Source organism: Geotrypetes seraphini, chromosome 2 (genome assembly GCF_902459505.1).
Source record: "Geotrypetes seraphini chromosome 2, aGeoSer1.1, whole genome shotgun sequence".
Lineage (NCBI taxonomy): Eukaryota > Metazoa > Chordata > Amphibia > Gymnophiona > Dermophiidae > Geotrypetes > Geotrypetes seraphini.
In genome coordinates this window covers 7693010-7712041 of record NC_047085.1, presented here as the reverse complement: position 1 = coordinate 7712041, position 19032 = coordinate 7693010, and the positions used below count along the sequence as shown (strand labels likewise).

The window sequence follows — 19032 nt, the reverse complement described above, 5'->3', positions numbered from 1 at the left end:
GATCCCAATCTTCTAGTCACTTGCTAATTAACCTTCACCCCGTACTCCAGCTTCCAAGGATCTTCAATGCCATGCCCCACTCTTCAAAGATATTCACAAATTAACTCCAGGTCATAAAAATCACTCACCTATGAACCCATATCCTTTGTGCTTCCCCGTTGTAGGGTCTCTTGCCAGTGTACACGATTTGATCCTCCCAAAAGCCTCAAATACACTCTTGATATCATCATCAGAGAGGTCCTGATGAACTGACGCAACATAGATCCTGTTGAAAGATCGCGCCTCCTCCGCTAGCTGATCTATGATGGGCTGTGCCTGTCCAATGTTACTAGGTCTGCCAACCTGCACAATAGCAACAAGCAGTTATGGTTTGGTCTTAAAATTCCAACTTTACTACCCTACAGGTATAGAAAGGGAAGAGCAGTACAGTGCATTACATTAGCAAGTTTCCGTTTTTAAATGTAACATTAATTTGTTTAAATCATTTCTACATAGGGCTCCTTTTACAAAGGTGCGTTAGGGCCTTAACACGCGGTATAGCGCGCATTAGCCGCTATCACCTCCTCTTGAGCAGGCGGTAGTTTTTCGGGTAGTGCGCACTAATCCGGTGCGTGCTAGCGCACCTTGTAAAAAGAGCCCATAATCTTTGAGTTTTTCCAAAATTCACCCAAACCTTTCATTGCAATCAAATTTGATATTGATATAGAATACTTTAATAAAATCAAGTAGAATTTAGTATATCCAAACATTTATAGTAAAGCCTATAATGTGAATAACAGAGGGTGCTGCGGACCAAGAGAGCTGTGTGCTAGTGGGAAGGAGGTCCTAGTACTGGATCAGCAAAGACAGATGTTCTGACACAGCTGTGTGTGGAGGTCTCAGTACTGCAAACAAAGGGTGTGCTTCAGAGTAGGAGTAAGCTGCATTCCTCTAACTATGTGTAACAAGTCTCAATACTGGAATAGCAAGAGTGAGGATACGTATATGTAGGAGTAGGGTGTCTCCTTGTGTCCCACCATAAAGAAAAGAGAAGAGAGATTTCAAGACAGAAAAATAAGTAAGGTAAGTGACTATTGTTATATACTTATATAAGAGGTATATCAATTGAGCCTTGAACAACAGAGGGTGTGCTTCGGAGTAGGAGTGAACTGCATTGCTCTAACTATGTGTAACAAGTCTCAATACTGGAATAGCAAGAGTGAGGATACGTATATGTAAGAGTAGGGTGTCTCCTTGTGTCCCACCATAAAGAAAAGAGAAGAGAGATTTCAAGACAGAAAAATAAGTAAGGTAAGTGACTATTGTTATATACTTATATAAGAGGTATATCAATTGAGCCTTGAACAACAGAGGGTGTGCTTCGGAGTAGGAGTGAGCTGCATTGCTCTAACTATGTGTAACAAGTCTCAATACTGGAATAGCAAGAGTGAGGATACGTATATGTAGGAGTAGGGTGTCTCCTTGTGTCCCACCATAAAGAAAAGAGAAGAGAGATTTCAAGACAGAAAAATAAGTAAGGTAAGTGACTATTGTTATATACTTATATAAGAGGTATATCAATTGAGCCTTGAACAACAGAGGGTGTGCTTCGGAGTAGGAGTGAGCTACATTGCTCTAACTATGTGTAACAAGTCTCAATACTGGAATAGCAAGAGTGAGGATTAGAGAGCTGCACGGGAACGGGGATGACGGGAATCCCGCAGGTTCCCCCTTTGGGTCACGGGGATCATAACAACATAAGAACATAAGCAGTGCACCGCTGGGTCAGACCACAGGTCCATGGCGCCCAGCAGTCCGCTCCCGCGGCGGCCCAACAGGTCATGACCTGTCTGAATCACCCCTTGGTTTCAGTACCCTACGACCCTTTGTCCCTCAGGAATCCGTCCAATCCCTGTTTGAATCCCTGTACTGTATTCTGCCTGATCACTTCCTCCGGGAGCGCATTCCATGTGTCCACAACCCTTTGGGTGAAGAAAAACTTCCTTGCATTTGTCTTGAACCTATCCCCCTTCAGTTTCTCCGAGTGCCCCCTCGTACCTGTTGTCCCTCTCAGTCTGAAGAACCTGTCCCTATCCACCCTCTCTATGCCTCTCAGGATCTTGAAGGTCTCTATCATATCTCCCCTGAGCCTCCTTTTTTCCAGAGAGAAGAGACCCAGCTTATCCAGCCTCTCGGCGTATGGGCAGTTTTCCAGCCCTCTTACCAGCTTTGTTGCTCTCCTTTGGACTCTCTCAAGTACCGCCATGTCCTTCTTGAGGTGCGGCGACCAATACTGAACGCAGTATTCCAGATGCGGGCGCACCATCGCCCGATATAGTGGCATGATGACTTCCCGCGTCCTGGTTGTGATACCCTTCTTTATGATGCCCAGCATCCTGTTAGCTTTTTTCGACGCTGTTGCGCACTGTGCGGATGGCTTCATTGATGCATCCACTAGCACACCCAAGTCTCTCTCAAGTCCGCTGTCTCCCAGCAGTGCCCCCCCCATTTTGTAGTTGAACAACGGGTTCTTATTTCCTATATGCATGACCTTGCATTTCTCAACGTTAAAGCGCATTTGCCATTTGTTTGCCCAGTCTTCCAGCTTGTCCAGGTCCCTATGCAGGTCCTCACATTCCTCCCTGGTCCTAACCCTGCCGCAGAGTTTGGTATCGTCCGCAAATTTTATAACCTCGCATTTTGCCTCCGTTTCCAGGTCGTTGATAAATATGTTGAAGAGCAGCGGCCCCAGCACTGATCCCTGCGGCATACCGCTCGTGACTCCCCGCCAGTCAGAATATTGGCCCTTCACTCCGACCCTCTGCAGTCTACCTGACAGCCAGTGCTTGATCCATCTGTGTACATCCCCGCCCACCCCATGGTTCCACAGCTTCTTAAGCAGCCTTTCATGTGGCACCTTGTCAAAAGCCTTTTGAAAATCGAGGTAAATGATGTCTATGGGTTCCCCTTTGTCCACCTGACTGCTTATTCCTTCAAAGAAGTACAGTAGGTTCGTAAGGCATGACCTTCCCTTACAGAATCCGTGCTGGCTTGCTCGCAGTAAGTCATTTTTCTCGATGTGTTTGCAAATGTTGTCCTTGATCATCACTTCCACCATCTTCCCTATAACTGAAGTCAGGCTCACCGGCCTGTAGTTCCCGGGGTCACCCCTCGATCCCTTCTTAAAGATAGGTGTGACATTTGCCAGTTTTCAGTCCTCCGGCACCTCTCCTGTTCTCAGGGATAGGTTGCAAACATGCTGGATTGTGCCCGCTATTTCCTGTCTTAGTTCCTTTAGAACCCTTGGGTGGATCCCGTCCGGTCCCGGCGATTTGCCGCTTTTTAGCCTGTCTATCTGTTTGAGGACATCCTCCTGACTTACCTCTATATGCTCCAATTTTTCGGCCTGTTCTCCACTCATGAGCTCCTCTGAGTCCGGTATATTGGATGTGTCTTCGCACGTGAAGACCGACGAGAAGAACGTGTTCAACCTCTCAGCTACCTCTTTGTCCTCCTTAATCACTCCTTTCCTATCCCCATCATCCAATGGCCCCACCTCCTCTCTCGCTGGTTGCTTCCCCTTTACGTAACTGAAGAATGCCTTGAAGTTTTTCGCCTCCCTGGCCAGCCCCTCCTCGTATTCCCTTTTTGCTTTTCTAACCTCTCGGTGGCATTCCTTTTGGCAATTCCTGTGCTCCTGGTGATTTTCCTCCATTGGGTCCTTTTTCCATCTCCGGAAGGACACTTTCTTGTCACTTATTGCCCTCTTTACTTTAGTTGTCATCCAAACCGGGCTTTTTGACCGCTTGTTCTTACAGCCTTTCCTGAAACTGGGGATGTACAGGTTTTGTGCTTCCTGCAGGGTGTCCCTGAATAGGGTCTAGGCGCTTCCTACAGTCTCCATCCTAAAGCTGTTCTTGAGCTTCCTCCCCACCATTTCCCTCATAGCAACATAGTTCCCTTTCCTGAAGTTGAGTGCAGTCGTTGCAGTCCTCCTCACTATGGGTGTCCCCCTTTCTAATGTGAATCTGATTGCGTTATGATCACTGTTGCCTAGTGGTCCTCCCACTTCTACCCCTCTTGCAGGCCCCCCTAATCCATTAAGGATGAGGTCAAGAGTAGTTCCCCCTCACATTGGTTCCTTGACTAATTGTTCCATGAAGCAGTCCCTCACAGCTTCTACGAACTCCGTTTCCCTGGCGCAGTTGAAGTGACCCGTACTCCAGTCTATCCCCGGGTAGTTGAAGTCCCCCATCACTGTTACAATTCCAGTACTGCATTCCTGCTTCAGTTCCGCTTCCAAGTCGTGTCCGACTGCATCCGGCGTACCAGGTGGACGATAATACAGCCCCAGTTTTATGTCTGCACCTTTGGTTCCCGGCAATTTGACCCATAGTGACTCCAGTCCCTCTGCCTTTGTCGCCGTATCCATCCTGACCGAGTAGATAGAGTCCTTTATGTATAGTGCTATGCCTCCCCCCTTCTTGTGGGTCCTGTCCCTCCTGTAGAGCTTGTACCCTGGCAGCACCACATCCCATTGATTTTCCTCTGTCCACCAAGTTTCCGTAATTCCAATTACATCCAGGTCCTCCCCTTTGGCCATGACTTCCGAGGGTCGCAGGGTTCCTGCGGGGTTGGATCGCAGTGCACTCGAGCCGCGAGGGTAGTCTCCTTCTCCTTACCTGCCCTGTCGCAGCACACAGCCGAACGGAAGTCTTCCCGATGTCAGCGCTGACGTCGGAGGGAGGGCTTAAGCAAAGCCCTCCCTTCCTCCGACGTCAGCGCTGACATCAGGAAGACTTCCGGTCGTTGTGTGCGGCAGGGCAGGTAGGGAGAAGGCAATGGGGTACGAAAGAGGGAGGAGGGGGCGGTCCGCTCCGGGGAATGTGCACAGCCGGTCAGGTCCCCCGATCGACCGACAATAGGCCTGGCCGACAAACCTCCCTGCCCTGTAGCCGCGAATCTAAATTACCTCTTACAGCAGCTTCACTACTCCAGCTGCTGTAAGAAGGTAATTTAGATTCGCGGCTACAGGACAGGGAGATTTGTCCGACCGAGCCTGTTCTGTTGTCGGTCAGGTGGGGAAGCGCCACAAAGGGAGGGAGAAAGGGAGGAAAGGTGGAGTGGAGAAGAAAAGACTCTTAAGGGAAATGGGTAAAACTGAGGGGGGAGAAGGCCGCTGAAAGCACATGGGGAAGACAGGAGGGGAGGACAATGAAAGGACATGGGGAAGACAGAGGGGGGAGAAGGACGCTGAAAAGACATGGGGCAGACAGGGGGGGAGAAGGATGCTGAAAGGACATGGGGAAAACAGGGGGGAGAAGGCCGCTGAAAGGACATGGGGAAGACAGAGGGGGAGAAGGACGCTGAAAGCACATGGGAAAGACAGAGGGGGAGAAGGACACTGAAAGGACATGGGGAAGGCAGAGGGGGGAGTAGGATGCTGCCTGATAGGACATGGGGAAGATGGGGGGGAGAAGGACGCTGAAAGGAAATGGGGAAGAGAGAGTGGGGAGAAGATGCTGGCAGGGAAGAAGACAGAGATGCCAGACTATGGGGGGAGCGGAGGGAAGAAGATGGGTGCCAGACCAGTTTGGGAGGAGGGAGAAAGGTAGAGGCACAGTAACAGAGCAAATGGAAGACACAGAGAGAAGAGAGACAGTGGATGGAAGGAATTTAATGAGAACATGAAGAAAGCAGAAACCAGGCAACAAAGGTAGGAAAAAAATTCTTTTTTTTTTTGCTTCAGGATAAAGTAGTATATTAGTTGTGTTGATAAAAATTTATAAACATTAGAGGCTCTGGTAGAAACCCGTTTACAAAGTATGTATTCTTCCCAATTAATATTTCCAAATTAATAAAGTCTTTTTGCTTATTTTTAAATGGGTTTCTACCAGAGCCTTTAATTCAGTAGCATAATTAAATGAAATAACTATTTCTGTAGTTTATAGGGATGGGCAGGGACGTAGGGGATTCCTCGCGGGGACGTAGGGGATTCCACACGGGGACGGGCGGGGACGGAGGGGATTCCTCGCAGGGGCGGGTGGGGATGAAGGGATTCCTCGCGGGGACGGGTGTGAGTCCTCACGGGAACGGGTGGGGACAGGTGGGACTTTGGCGGGGACGGGTGGGATTTCTGTCCCCGCGCAACTCTCTAGTGAGGATACGTTTATGTAAGAGTAGGGTGTCTCCTTGTGTCCCACCATAAAGAAAAGAGAAGAGAGATTTCAAGACAGAAAAATAAGTAAGGTAAGTGACTATTGTTATATACTTATATAAGAGGTATATCAAAAATAATTGAGCCTTGAACAACAGAGGGTGTGCTTCAGGACAGGAATGAGATGCACTGAGAGATATGTGTACTCACTAAGGTGCAGATACAACGGGGTGCTGTAAAGTTCTCAGATCAACCAACTTCCTAAATTCTAAGTGTTATTTTGCTACTGTAGCTGAAAAAAGTGTTATTTTATTTTGCAAAGTGCCAATTTGCACAATCATAATGCTATGTTTTGACATTGTTTCAGATCATTGATTGAATCATGCTAAGGAAAAGTGTGGAATTTTCAAGTGTGGAACTCCAAGCTGTCATGAAGTTCCTATTCCTGCAGAAGAAAACTCCAAAGGAAATCCATGAATGTATGATGCAAACATTGAGAGACAAATGCCCATCTTATTCCACAGTGAAGAAGTGGAGTGCAAACTTTCAGTATGGAGATTTTGAGACTGAAGATGCAGCAAGGTTTGGAAGGCCTCAAGTTGTGTCAACTCCTGAAATTGTTGACCATGTCCATGATCCAATTTCGGCAGATCAGCAAATATTGGCTAAAACAACTGCTCAGACACTACAATATCGAGGAACATGTTGGGTGTATAATCCAATCAGCTCTGTCAGCCAAGTGAGTGCCCAAATGTTTGAATGCAGACAAGAAGCAAAGTCATACGGACGCTTCCAAGTTGATTTTGCCACATTTTAAGCAAGCTGGTGCTAACTTTTGAACGACTAGTTACTATTGATGAACCATGGTTACACAATTTGATCCCATGACAAAACAACAGTCCATGCAATGGCGGAATTCAGGTTCTCCAAGGCCATGGAAATTCAAGACCCAAATGTCAGCAGGAAAGGTCATGGCCATAATGTTTTGGGATTAGGAAGGTGTTGTAATGACTAACTTCCAAGGGGCCAAATAGTTAACGCAGATTACTACTTTAACATGCTGTGCCGATTAAAGGAGGTATTAAAAGAAAAAAAGGGAAGCTGTGGAAACGATGTATATTTTGACGCAGTTGGGATTTCATTTTATAGACCATCCACCCTACCAGATCTTGCTCCATCTACTTTCCAAACCTTAAAAACAGTTTGAAACGGTATATGATGATCTTAAGGTGGCCAAACAGATCAAAAAGGTGATGGGGAAAGTTAGAAGGATGCTAGATTGCATAGGGAGAGGTATGGCCAGTAGGAAAAAGGAGGTATTGATGCCCCTGTATAAGACTTTGGTGAGACCTCATTTAGAATATTGTGTACAATTCTGGAGACCGCACTATCAAAAAGATATAAAGAGGATGAAGTCTGTCAAGAGGAAGGCTACTAAAATGGTTGGTGGTGGTCTACCTCATAAGAACAGAAAATATCTCAATATGTGTACTTTGGAGGAAAGGATGGAGAGGAGAGATAGGTATGTTAAGTCTCTATCATATGTGGCATAAATAAGCATGAGGCAAGTCTATTTCAATTGGAAGAAACTCCAGAGAGGGCACGGAATGAGGTTAAGAGGTGATAGGCTCAGGAGCAATCTAAGGAAACCCTTTTTTTTACAGAAAGGGTGGTAGATGTGTGGAATAATCTTCCAGTAGAGGTGGTAGAGACAAAGACTGTGTCTGAATTCAAGAAAGCATGGGACAGGCATATGACATCTCTTAGGGAGAGGAGGAGATGGTGGATGCCGCAGATGGGCAGAGTGGATGGGCCATTTGGTCTTTTTCTACCATCATGTTTCTAAGTTTGCACACAATAATAATAAATGTTCTCATATTCAGCACATTTTTGAGACCTCTGCAGTTTCAGCATAGGGCATCAACTTCTGCCAAAGGGTGAAGGAGTGGCCTAGAGGTTAGAGCAGCTGCCTCAGCATCCTGAGGTTGTGACTCTGGGCAAATATCTTAACAATACATTGCTCCAAGTACAAAATAAGGACCTATCTAAAATATGTACACTGCTTTGATTGTAAGTACACAGAAAAAGCAATATATCAAGACCCATCCCATTCACCCTTTTTTATATTGCATGTGGTAGTTAATCAAATACTAATTCCTCTGAATGAAAAAATCCTGAGTCTTGCTGTTTTTTTCTCTGGTATGTTTTTTTTAATTGTTTAAGCCTGGAGGAAATGTTTTTCTGTGGCACACCCAGAACCTCACACAAACCCCATTTTGTTTTCCCTGCGCTTGGGGTCGTGTCTGGGGATCACCAAAAATGCGATGATATCGCATGCATGCGCACGTCATCACGTCGACATCCGCGCATGCTCGGAGGCCTTCCAGAGCTCATGGAAAACAAGACGAGATTTCTGTGGGGGTGGACAGAAGGAGAGGCGGAATCTCGTGGCACAGTTTGCAAATCACTGGTTTAAGCTATGCAGTTCTTGAGTACAGACACAGCTTGGAAGTGCACTCTTCAGGGGTACATCTGTTACTCCAGCAAGTCATGCAACTATGCCAAGAAACTCCTCTTCAGAGACTGCTTCAGTCTCCCCAGCTATACCTCTTCATCTTTTTACTGTTGCTAAAGCAAAGTTGTTATGTGGCTTCTCCATGTCTGAAACTTAGGAATAATGTGTCTCACTTCAAACCAAATGGCAAAATATGTCTTTCTATATTAGTCCTGTCTCTGGAAACCTCTTTTGTCTGATTCCCCAGCCTAAATAGTGTATGATATACTCACCTTGATGTTTCTTCCCCCTAGCATGACCGAGTTCATCTGCTCTAATGCCAGCTGAGCAGCTTCTGGTACTTCATATTCAACAAATGCAAAACCCTGACAAGGAAAGAGAGAATAACGGATTATCAGGCGCCACGCACCTATAAACACAACGCTTTCTCAATGGGGTAGCTATCACAAATCTACAATTTCTCTTATTGGCATGCAGAGGATTGTTTGAATAAATATATGTCTTTAGATATACCAGCAGAAGCATACACTGCCAACGTGCCAGGAATCAGTGTGTTTTGATCATCAATTTACTATTGAGCATCAAGACTACTGACTTACAAGATATTAAGTCCCTCCATGTGTTCTCAATTCCAAACACTGAGCAATACATGAAGAGGAGTGGATTGGATTATTTTGATATTACTGCTATTAGCCATGTACCATTCTACTTAGAAAAGTTAAATACAAATTTAAATACGAGTTAACACAAAATAAATTACAGTACAACATGATGATCTTGTGTAAAAAAAAAAAAAAAGAAAAGGTGACCATCAGGGAAAAATGTCTCTTTTCTATGCAGTCCTCAATCTGAATCAGCAGCAATGGGAAATAGGATAATGTAAAAGCTTATTTCATCTATTCAAACTGAGGGTTCCCTACCTAAGACCAGCAACCATTCAGTCTGTAGGTCTATAGAGCATAGAGCTTACTAAGGGGAAGAAAGTGGGAAACACTTAGCCCCTGTTTTACGAAACTGTGCGGCAACAGCCCCGAAGCCCTTTAAATCTCTATGGGCTTCGGGGCCGTTACCACAGTGCAGCCGCTAGCACGGCTTCATAAAACAGGCCCTTAATCTATCTTCAAATAGGCATTTTGTGAGGATTCATAGTGCTGATTAGCAAATTAAAAGGATTTCTTCAGAGAAAACATACCTGAAATCTATGATGGGGTCAGAAATTTTACCCTTGGTGAAAAATATAAAAATGAACTGAAAAATGAATCCAATATCTCTCTAAAGTGGCACTGCAGAACTTCCCCTGCTTATGACACTGCTTTGAGGAAAGACATTCTCCTGAATGGGGATGAAGAATGATGACTGACTCCAACTAAAAACCAAGGCAACTCTTGCAAAGACAAGGGTGCAAATAAAAACGGAGGCTTGCATGCATGGGCCTAAGGGAAGGCTCTTTAGGTAACAAATGGGAACTGTAGTCCAAGCAAAGCATAGTAAATGACAGCATAAACTTGATTTGCATAAACTGCCAAGGGGGGACTCCAGGACCATCTTGAGAAACACTGCTTTATGAGACCAGCACTGAACGGGACAGAATCCGTGTGTCTGTCTCTGTGTGTGTGTGTGTGTGAGATACTAGAACTAAGTGATCAAAGTGTTTGTTTTCCCCAATATTGAGGTCCGCAATAGAAAACCCTTTTAATTATATAAGAACATAGCAATGCCTCCGCTGGGTCAGACCTGAGGTCCATCGCGCCCAGCAGTCCGCTCACGCGGCAGCCCAACAGGTCCAGGACCTGTGCAGTAATCCTCTATCTATATCCCTCTACCCCCTTTTCCAGCAGGAAATTGTCCAAACCTTTCTTGAACCCCAGTATCATACTTTGCCCTATTACGCCCTCTGGAAGCGCATTCCAGGTGTCCACCACACGTTGGGTAAAGAAAAACTTCCTAGCATTCGTTTTGAATCTGCCCCCTTTCAACTTTTCCAAATGCCCTCTTGTTCTTTTATTTGTTGAAAGTTTGAAGAATCTGTCCCTCTCCACTTTCTCTATGCCCTTCATGATCTTGTAAGTCTCTATCATATCTCCTCTAAGTCTCCTCTTCTCCAGTTAAGAGAGTCCCAGTTTCTCCAATCTCTCAGCGTTTGAAAGGTTTTCCATACCTTTTATCAGACATGTTGCTCTCCTCTGAACCCTCTCGAATAACGCCATATCCTTCTTAAGGTACGGCGACCAATAATGGACGCAGTACTCCAGATGCGGACGCACCATCGGCCAATACAACGGCAGGATAACTTCTTTCGTTCTGGTTGTAATCCTTTTTGATTATACCTAGCATTCTATTCACTCTCTTAGCGGCTGCTGCACACTTTGTCAACAGCTTCATTGTCTTATCCACTATTACCCCCAAGTCCCTTTCCTGGGTACTTTCACTCAATAACATCCCTCCCATCGTATAGCTGTACCTCAGGTTTTTGCTTCCTACATGCAATATTTTACATTTGTCTACACTGAGCTTCATCTGCCATCTCGTCACCCACTCCCCTAGCTTGTGCAGGTCCCTTTGTAATTCTTCGCAGTCCTCTTTAGTCCGAGCACCACTAAATAGTTTGGTGTCGTCTGCAAATTTTATTATTTCGCACTTCGTCCCTGTTTCTATGTATTGATAAATATATTGAAAAGCAGCAGTCCGAGCACCGACCCCTGCGGGACACCACTCATTAACCTCCTCCAGTCCGAGTAGTGGCCCTTCACTCCTACCCTCTGCTTCCTACCCGCCAACCAACTGGGCTCTGATGAGCCAATTATCCAAATACGGATGAACTTGGATCCCAAGTTTCCGTGGGTGGGCTGCCACACCACCATCACCTTGGTAAAGGTCTGAGGTGTTGTTGCCAGCCCGAAGGACAAGGCCGCAAACTGCAGGATGTGGAACCTCAAATATCTTCTCTGCTCCAGAAAAATAGGGATATGAAAATAGGCCTCTGTCAAATGCAGATAGGCCAGAAATTCCCCTAGTGCTACCAAGGCGATCACAGAAAACACCATTTCCATTATGAAATGGGGAACTTTGAGGACTATTTTGAAGTCAAGGATTGGTCTCTAGTATTTGGAACCTCTCTTTGACACGATTAAGTGTATTGAGTACTTGCTGGAGCCCAAGCCGGACTGTGGAATGGGCTCTCTGGCCGCTATGTTCAGCAATTTCTGGACAGTGGCTCTGACCTTGGCCAATTTGTCTAGATGTCCCGCTGGAAAGTCCAGGAAAAATTCTGAAAAGGGCTGATAAAACTCGAGTTTGTACTTGTCTCATAGAATGTCCAGAACCTAGCAATCTATACTAATGTCCAACTACTCTACCAGGAATGCTGAGAGCCTCCCTCCGATCCGCAGAGTGTCAGCTGATGGCCTGGCATCATAACTGCTTCTTTGGGGTAGAAATAGGGCAGACTCTAGATCAGTGTTCTTCAACTTTTTGATACCTATGGACCAGTGTAAATAAAAGAATTATTTTGTGGACCGGCAGTTGAAGAACACTGGGCTAAGTCATGCTCAATCTCCACCCCAGACCACGTCCCCATAATAGTACTAATTATAGCACCATTTTTTCCATTCATTTTTCATATATACACGCATACACAATATAATCATATTAACAACACATAATGGTTAACCACAAAATTAAAATACACAAAGCACACTTTATGCTTTCCAACATTCATTCCTACCAGAAAACAGATAACCCCATGCAAATAAATATAGGACCAAAAACTAAAAGTAGTAATATTTACAAACAAACCCTAAGATGCAAGACTCTGTAAGCAGTACAACCCCAGAGGAAAAGAAACAAATGCATTTCTTCCTGAACAGACAGCAGATGTAAATCAATCACTAAATAGAAAAATAAAAGCATTCTCCCTACCTTTGTTGTCTCCCTCCCTCCATGTGCCACCCTCTACCACGGCAGTTGGGTGAGGCTGGGTGTCCTGCCCTCTCTTGTTTACAAACAACGCTTTGAGAAAGCCAGCTGTCTCTCTTGTCTTTCTTCCCTTCTGCAAGAAACATACTAGCGCTCCCACCTGGCTGTTTTATGCTGCCTCTGGCTGGCTCCCTCTTCCTCACTGCCGGTCCGCGGCCAGAACGTGCCTCAGGCCTAAGGAGATCAGTGCATAAAGCCATTTGCGGCAGCTCCTCGCGTGTCCCGTGCATCACCCGGAAACCTTCCCTCTGACGTTGTAATGTCAGAGAGAAGGCTGTCCAACGATGTGTGGGATGCGCGTAGGAGCCATCAACTGCAGCTCTGTGCACTGATCTCCTCAGGCCTGAGGAACGTTCCGGCCGTGGACCAGCAGGAAATTTCTGCGGACCGGCACCAGTCCACGGACCGGCGGTTGAAGAACACTGCTCTAGATGACTGCAGATGCCTAGCTCCACCAACCCGCGGTTTGGTTGCCTGATAAGATCTCTGACCAGATGGACCTTCAGAGTATTGATGTTATCATCTGGAAGCACAAAAATTACAACACCCATGTCCCCTACTTATTTCATTTTTTATCCTATTCTCCCCAAAGAGTTCAGAATGGGTTACAGGTTGACATACATACAGTTAACAGGTTACTATTTGCCACAGTTACAGTACAAGTTTTTTTAAAATAAGTTTTATCCATGGATCTAATACCAATATAGTGTAGTATAGAGATATAATATAGTATAGAGATTATAGGTTACAGTTTGCCACAGTAACAGAGCAAAGTTTTTCAAATACAAGCTTTATCCTAACTTGACACATACTAGGGATCTATCGTGTTTCCCCGAAAATAAGACAGTGTCTTATATTAATGTTGGGTCCAAAAAACGCATTAGGGCTTATTTTTTTCATGTACAACAATCATCTCTCCCTCTTCTACACCCTATTTATTCCTTTTTCTTTCTCCCCCCACCCATGTGCAGCATCTTTCCTCCCCTCTCACCCATTCCCTTGTGCAGCATCTTTCTATCCCTCCCTCCCATCCCCCTGTGCAGCAGAATCCCACCGACCCTCCCACCATGAGACTGACATACCGTATCTCAGGCTTCCTAAAGCAGCAGGGGTGTGGGTTGCTGAATCGATGAGTCCAATTATTTCAACAAATCAGGCAGCACTAATGTCAGTAATAGAGTCAGGGAGTGTTGGGTACATGGGGGGCTTTGGGGGTTGATATTAACTAGGGCTTATTTGGGGGTAGGGCTTATATTAGGAGAATCTTGCTAGGTCTTATTTTTGGTGAACAGCGCAACACCAATATACAGTTTAAAGGATAAATTTGACATAGTTACAGTACAAGATTTATTAATATAAGTTTGTATCCTAATGTGACATATATGGAGGATCTAGTACCAATATACATTAATATTTCTTTGTCTTGGCCTTAGACAGGGGAGTTAGGTGAACAGCTATGTTTTTATTGCTGTTCTAAAGTTGAGGAATCCTTTAAGGGATCTGCAGAGGCAGTTGATTCGAGTGGCTCAGAATGAAGTAGGAGTAAGAATGTCATTTTGTGGTTTACAGTTGAAGGGTATAACTAGGGGGCATTCAGAGGCGTATTTCATCCTGGGAGCGGAGGGACCTGTTTGGCACATATGAAGGAAGCTTAGTTGTCATGTAGCTCGATGCCATGTCGAGCAAGGTTTTGAACACTAGCATCAGGCCCTTGAAGACACAATGTTTGGTTATGGGCAGTCAATGAGCCTATGACAGAGCCTGGGAGACAGGGTAGCGGCCACAGAGGATTTTTAGAAGTCTGATTGCCACATTGGAGACATCATTACATTACATTACATTACATTACATTAGGGATTTCTATTCCGCCATTACCTTGCGGTTCAAGGCGGATTACAAAAGGTTAATTTAGAAATACAGAGTTACAGTGATTGGCTAGATAGGTAAGTTGTAGATGTTAGTGCAGTAATGGGTAGATCAGATGTTGTAGATGTTAGTGCAGTAATGGGTAGATCAGATGTCGGTTTTAGAGTTACTAAGAGGTCGTGATGTTAATGCTGCTTCAGGAATTTCTTGAAAAGTGTGGTTTTTATTTCTTTTCTGAACGTCCTATAGTCTGGAGTGGTCATCAGAAGGTTGGATATCTGGTTGTCCAGCCTTGCGGCTTGAGTGGCTAGGAGGCCGTCGTGTAGTTTTGTTCTTTTTACTTCTTTGATTGGGGGGGGTATGAATGGGGAGTGTGTTTTTCTGTGTCTGGTAGTGGGTGCTTGGATGAGGCGATTATTCAAGTATGATGGGCTGTCTCCGTGTAGGGTTTTAAATAATATGCAGTAGAATTTAAATTGGATTCTTTCCTGGATTGGGAGCCAATGTGAGTTGATGAAGGCTTCAGTGATGTGGTCGTGTTTTCTCAATGAGTAGATGAGTCTCAAAGCTGTATTTTGGATTGTTTGGAGTTGTTTAATCATGGTTACAGGGCAAGGAAGGAAGAGGATGTTGCAGTAGTCCAATATACCTAGTATTAGGGATTGTACTATAAGTTGGAATTGTGTTTTTTCAAAGAATTTTCGGACTTGTCTCAGATTTCTCATGACTGCGAATGATTTCTGAATTGTTTTATTTATGTCCTTTGCTGCAAGACCGTTGTAGAAGTCCATGCGGGAGAGAACTAAGGCATAGAGTAGTTGGGTGAAGACAGTCTCAGAAAGTCTGGCAAGGACTTAGGTTTATGGTCTTGCATACTAGCCATAATGTCATCCAGACCCTTATCGAACAGTAATTGCTTCTTAAAGGGCAGCTTACTGAGGGTCACCTTGAACTGCCGGACCACTGCCGATCTACAACAGCAATGATTGGGTGGTGAAGTGGTTGAAGGTCTTTACCCTCTGTTGTGCCCCTCCATGTCACTAAGCTATCCAATCATATGTAAAGCTTACATTTGCAGATCTATAATATAGTCTGTTGAGGGAAGTGTTCTTTGTCATACAGATCTACAACATCCGGCAAGTGGAGACAGAGTATGCCGACAGCTTGCTCACCACTCTGAACAGGTTACACAGGGTATTAGTCACATAGACCAGACGGAAACCAAAAAAAGGAAAGATTCTGTAACACTATAGTATCAAGATCATGGAGCAATTTGGAGCGACAGGCTCCAACGACAAAGGATATCGCTGTGGCCGCTTTCAAACCTGAGGCTGCGGAATCAAAAAGCCTTTTCAGCACAAAATCAATCCTGTGATCTTGTGCGTCCTTCAATACTACACCACCCTCACCGGGGAGAGAAGTACACCTGGTGACTTGCACCATTAAGGAATCCACCATCGGATAGAGCTTGGACATGGCCTTGGCAATTCTCAGAGGACCCTCTGGTGCCTCCCAGTGACCTGTGAGCATTTCTGCAATGTCCAGATGTTCAGGAAAGGAGGAAGACAGCAGCTTTGTGCTACTTATGAAAGAATAGTGTGCTGTTGAGAGACCTCCCAGGAAAGGGACTTGGGGGTTCTGATCGACAAGTCGATGAAGCCGTTTGCAAAATGTGCGGCGGCAGCGAAAAGGGCAAACAGAATGCTAGGAATGATAAAGAAGGGGATCACAAACAGATTGGAGAAGGTTATCATGCCGCTGTACTGGGCCATGGTACGCCCTCATTTGGAGTACTGTAAAGCACTGGTCACCATACATGAAGAAGAACATGGTACTACTCGAAAGGGTCCAGAGAAGAGCGACTAAGATGGTTAAGGGGTTGGAGGAGCTGCCATATAGCGAAAGATTAGAGAAACAGGGCCTCTTTTCCCTCGAACAGAGGAGATTGAGAGGGGACATCATCGAAACATTCAAGGTACTGAAGGGGATAGACTTAGTAGATAAGGACAGGTTATTCACCCTCACCAAGGTAGGGAGAATGAGAGGGCACTCTCTAAAGTTGAAAGGGGATAGATTCCGTACAAATGTAAGAAAGTTCTTCTTCACCCAGAGAGTGGTAGAAAACTGGAACGCTCTTCCGGAGTCTGTCATAGGGGAAAACACCCTCCAGGAATTCAAGACAAAGTTAGACAAGTTCTTGCTGAACAAGGACGTACGCTGGTAGGGCTAGTCTCAGTTAGGGCGCTGGTCTTTGACCAGAGGGCCGCCGCGTGAGCAGACTGCTGGGCATGATGGACCACTGGTCTGACCCAGCAGCGGCAATTCTTATGTTCTTATGCTAGCCTCACACCTGTTTCATCTTGCAATATTTTGTTCTTAAGGGTATAAAGGATATCCCTATATGAAAATTATTTTAATTAGCAACTAGTTAAGAGCTGGATTGTCTTACTCGTGGAAGCTTATACATGTTCAAATTAGCGCTGTACATTTAACGCAATTAATGCGTTAAATGGTTAAATGCATTTAGAGAACGATGCTGGGAAAAATTTGTCCCCATCCCTGCGAACTGTTTGATCCCATCTGCATAAGCCTTGAAAAGATATGATTTTACATTGAAATAATTTTATTAAAACATAAAAAGAAACAATATTCTGTACAAATGTCATTTTATAAATCCCAAATACTGGAGTGGAGGAGTGGCCTAATGGTTAGGGCTGTACCCTCAGCACCCTGAGGTTGCAGGTTCAAGCCCAGCGCTGCTCCTTGTGACCTACGAGAATTTGAGGCAGCCAATCAGCTATCGGCTCTGTACGGGCAGGAGTGATCGTTCCTACCCGTGCAGAACTGCTAGTTGATTGGTTGCCACGAGTTCTGGACAGTCTTCTGCTTCTGCCACTGTGGGGCAGGAGAGAGGGAGGAGGGCTTTTTGGCCAATGGTCTCAGGCCAGAACATCCAACCAATAGTGCTTAGCAAAATAATTGAGCAAAGACCACAAAATTGTCCTGCAAATTAACTCAGGCGAAACAGAGCGGGCCTCCACCTAGTCAAGTGTGGTTAAAATTTTTAATAAACAAACAAAACTCAATTGCTGCCTTAATCCACCTTATAACTGATGTCTTAGAAGCTGCCTGACCTTTCTGAGGGCCACGAAAGATCACAAAGATGATCAGAGAGACAAAACTCATTCATCTCCTTCAGGTACTAGAGAAGCGCTCTCTGGACATCTAGTATGTGAATTCTCCAGTTTGTAGGAGAAAAAAGCCTTGCTAAGAAGGAGGGCAAACACACCTGATTCACATGGAATGGAGATACCACCTTCAGCAGGAAGTTTAGACCCATAAGTAAGGACAACAAATTCTTCACAAAAGGACAGATATAGTTCCCAACATGATAGGGCCTTAATTTCCGAGGCCCTCTGAGCGGAGATCACTACCAGAAGCACAATTATAAGTGTGAGGTCCTTGATGGAAGCAGAGTGCAAGTGCTTGAATGGAGCTCCCAACAATGCCCACAGAACCAAACTGAGGTCCCATGAAGAAAAGACGGATGAAATAGAGAATACAAGTGCACCATTCACTTCAAGAATCAAGCCACCTCCCTGTGCAGCGTCTTTCACCTTCCCCTGAAAGCTGGAAAGTGCTGCCACTTGGTCCCCCAGGGTGCTCAAGGGAAGTCCCTGCTCCAGGAGCTCCAAAATGTCAGAAACTTGAACCCTCCAGGGGGGACAATGTTGGATAGAAAACAGAGGGTAGGGTTAAATGGTAATTTTTCTCAATGTAGGAGAGTAAACAGTGGAGTGCCGCAGGGGTCTGTTCTTGGGCCGGTGCTATTTAACTTATTTATAAATGATCTGGAAATTGGAATAACGAGTGAGGTGATTAAATTTGCAGATGACACTAAACTGTTCAAAGTTGTTAAAGCACATGCGGTTTGTGAAAAATTGCAGGCAGACCTTAGGAAATTGGAAGACTGGGCGTCCAAATGGCAGATGAAATTTAATGTGGACAAATGCAAAGTGATGCACATTGGGAAGAATAACCCGAATCAAAGTTACCGGATGCTAGGGTCCACCTTGGAGGTTAGCGCCCAAGAAAAGGATCTGGGTGTCATCGTAGACAATACGATGAAACCTTCCGTCCAATGTATGATGGCGGCCAAAAAAGCAATCAGGATGCTTGGAATTATTAAAAAAGGGATGGTTGGCCACCAGCGCTGCCTGCAGTACAGCTTACCATCGAGATAGGCAGTCCCGCAGCCAAACCGAAGCCCCAGCCAACTGGAAAAGGGTCCTTCGGGGTTCTTTAAAGTGCCACAGAAACTGCGGGGGAGATTTGCTGCTTGCAGCACAGCTTACCATCAGGACAAGCAGTCCCACAGACAAACCGATGCCCCAGCCAGCCAGAAAAGAGTCCTTCGTGGCTCTTTAAAGTGCCGGGGAAGCCACAGCACGTGGTTACAAATCCAAAGGGGCGCGGCCAAAGGGGTAGGACATGCCCCTTTTGAGCCCCTTCGGAGCCCAAGAGGAGTGGGCCAATATCG

At 45.4% G+C, this 19032-nt stretch overlaps 1 protein-coding gene across 6 annotated transcripts in view; it reads right to left on the bottom strand.

Moving 5' to 3' along the window:
- PUF60 (poly(U) binding splicing factor 60) overlaps positions 1-19032 on the bottom strand; it is a 257544-nt gene that overhangs the window by 51030 nt on the left and 187482 nt on the right. For all 6 annotated transcript variants that reach the window (XM_033933257.1, XM_033933258.1, XM_033933260.1 and 3 more), the window contains 2 exons: positions 8924-9016; positions 129-342 (listed from right to left, as the gene is read on the bottom strand). In XM_033933257.1, coding sequence (XP_033789148.1) covers positions 129-342; positions 8924-9016 — 307 coding nt within the window. The remainder of the gene's footprint in view (positions 1-128; positions 343-8923; positions 9017-19032) is intronic.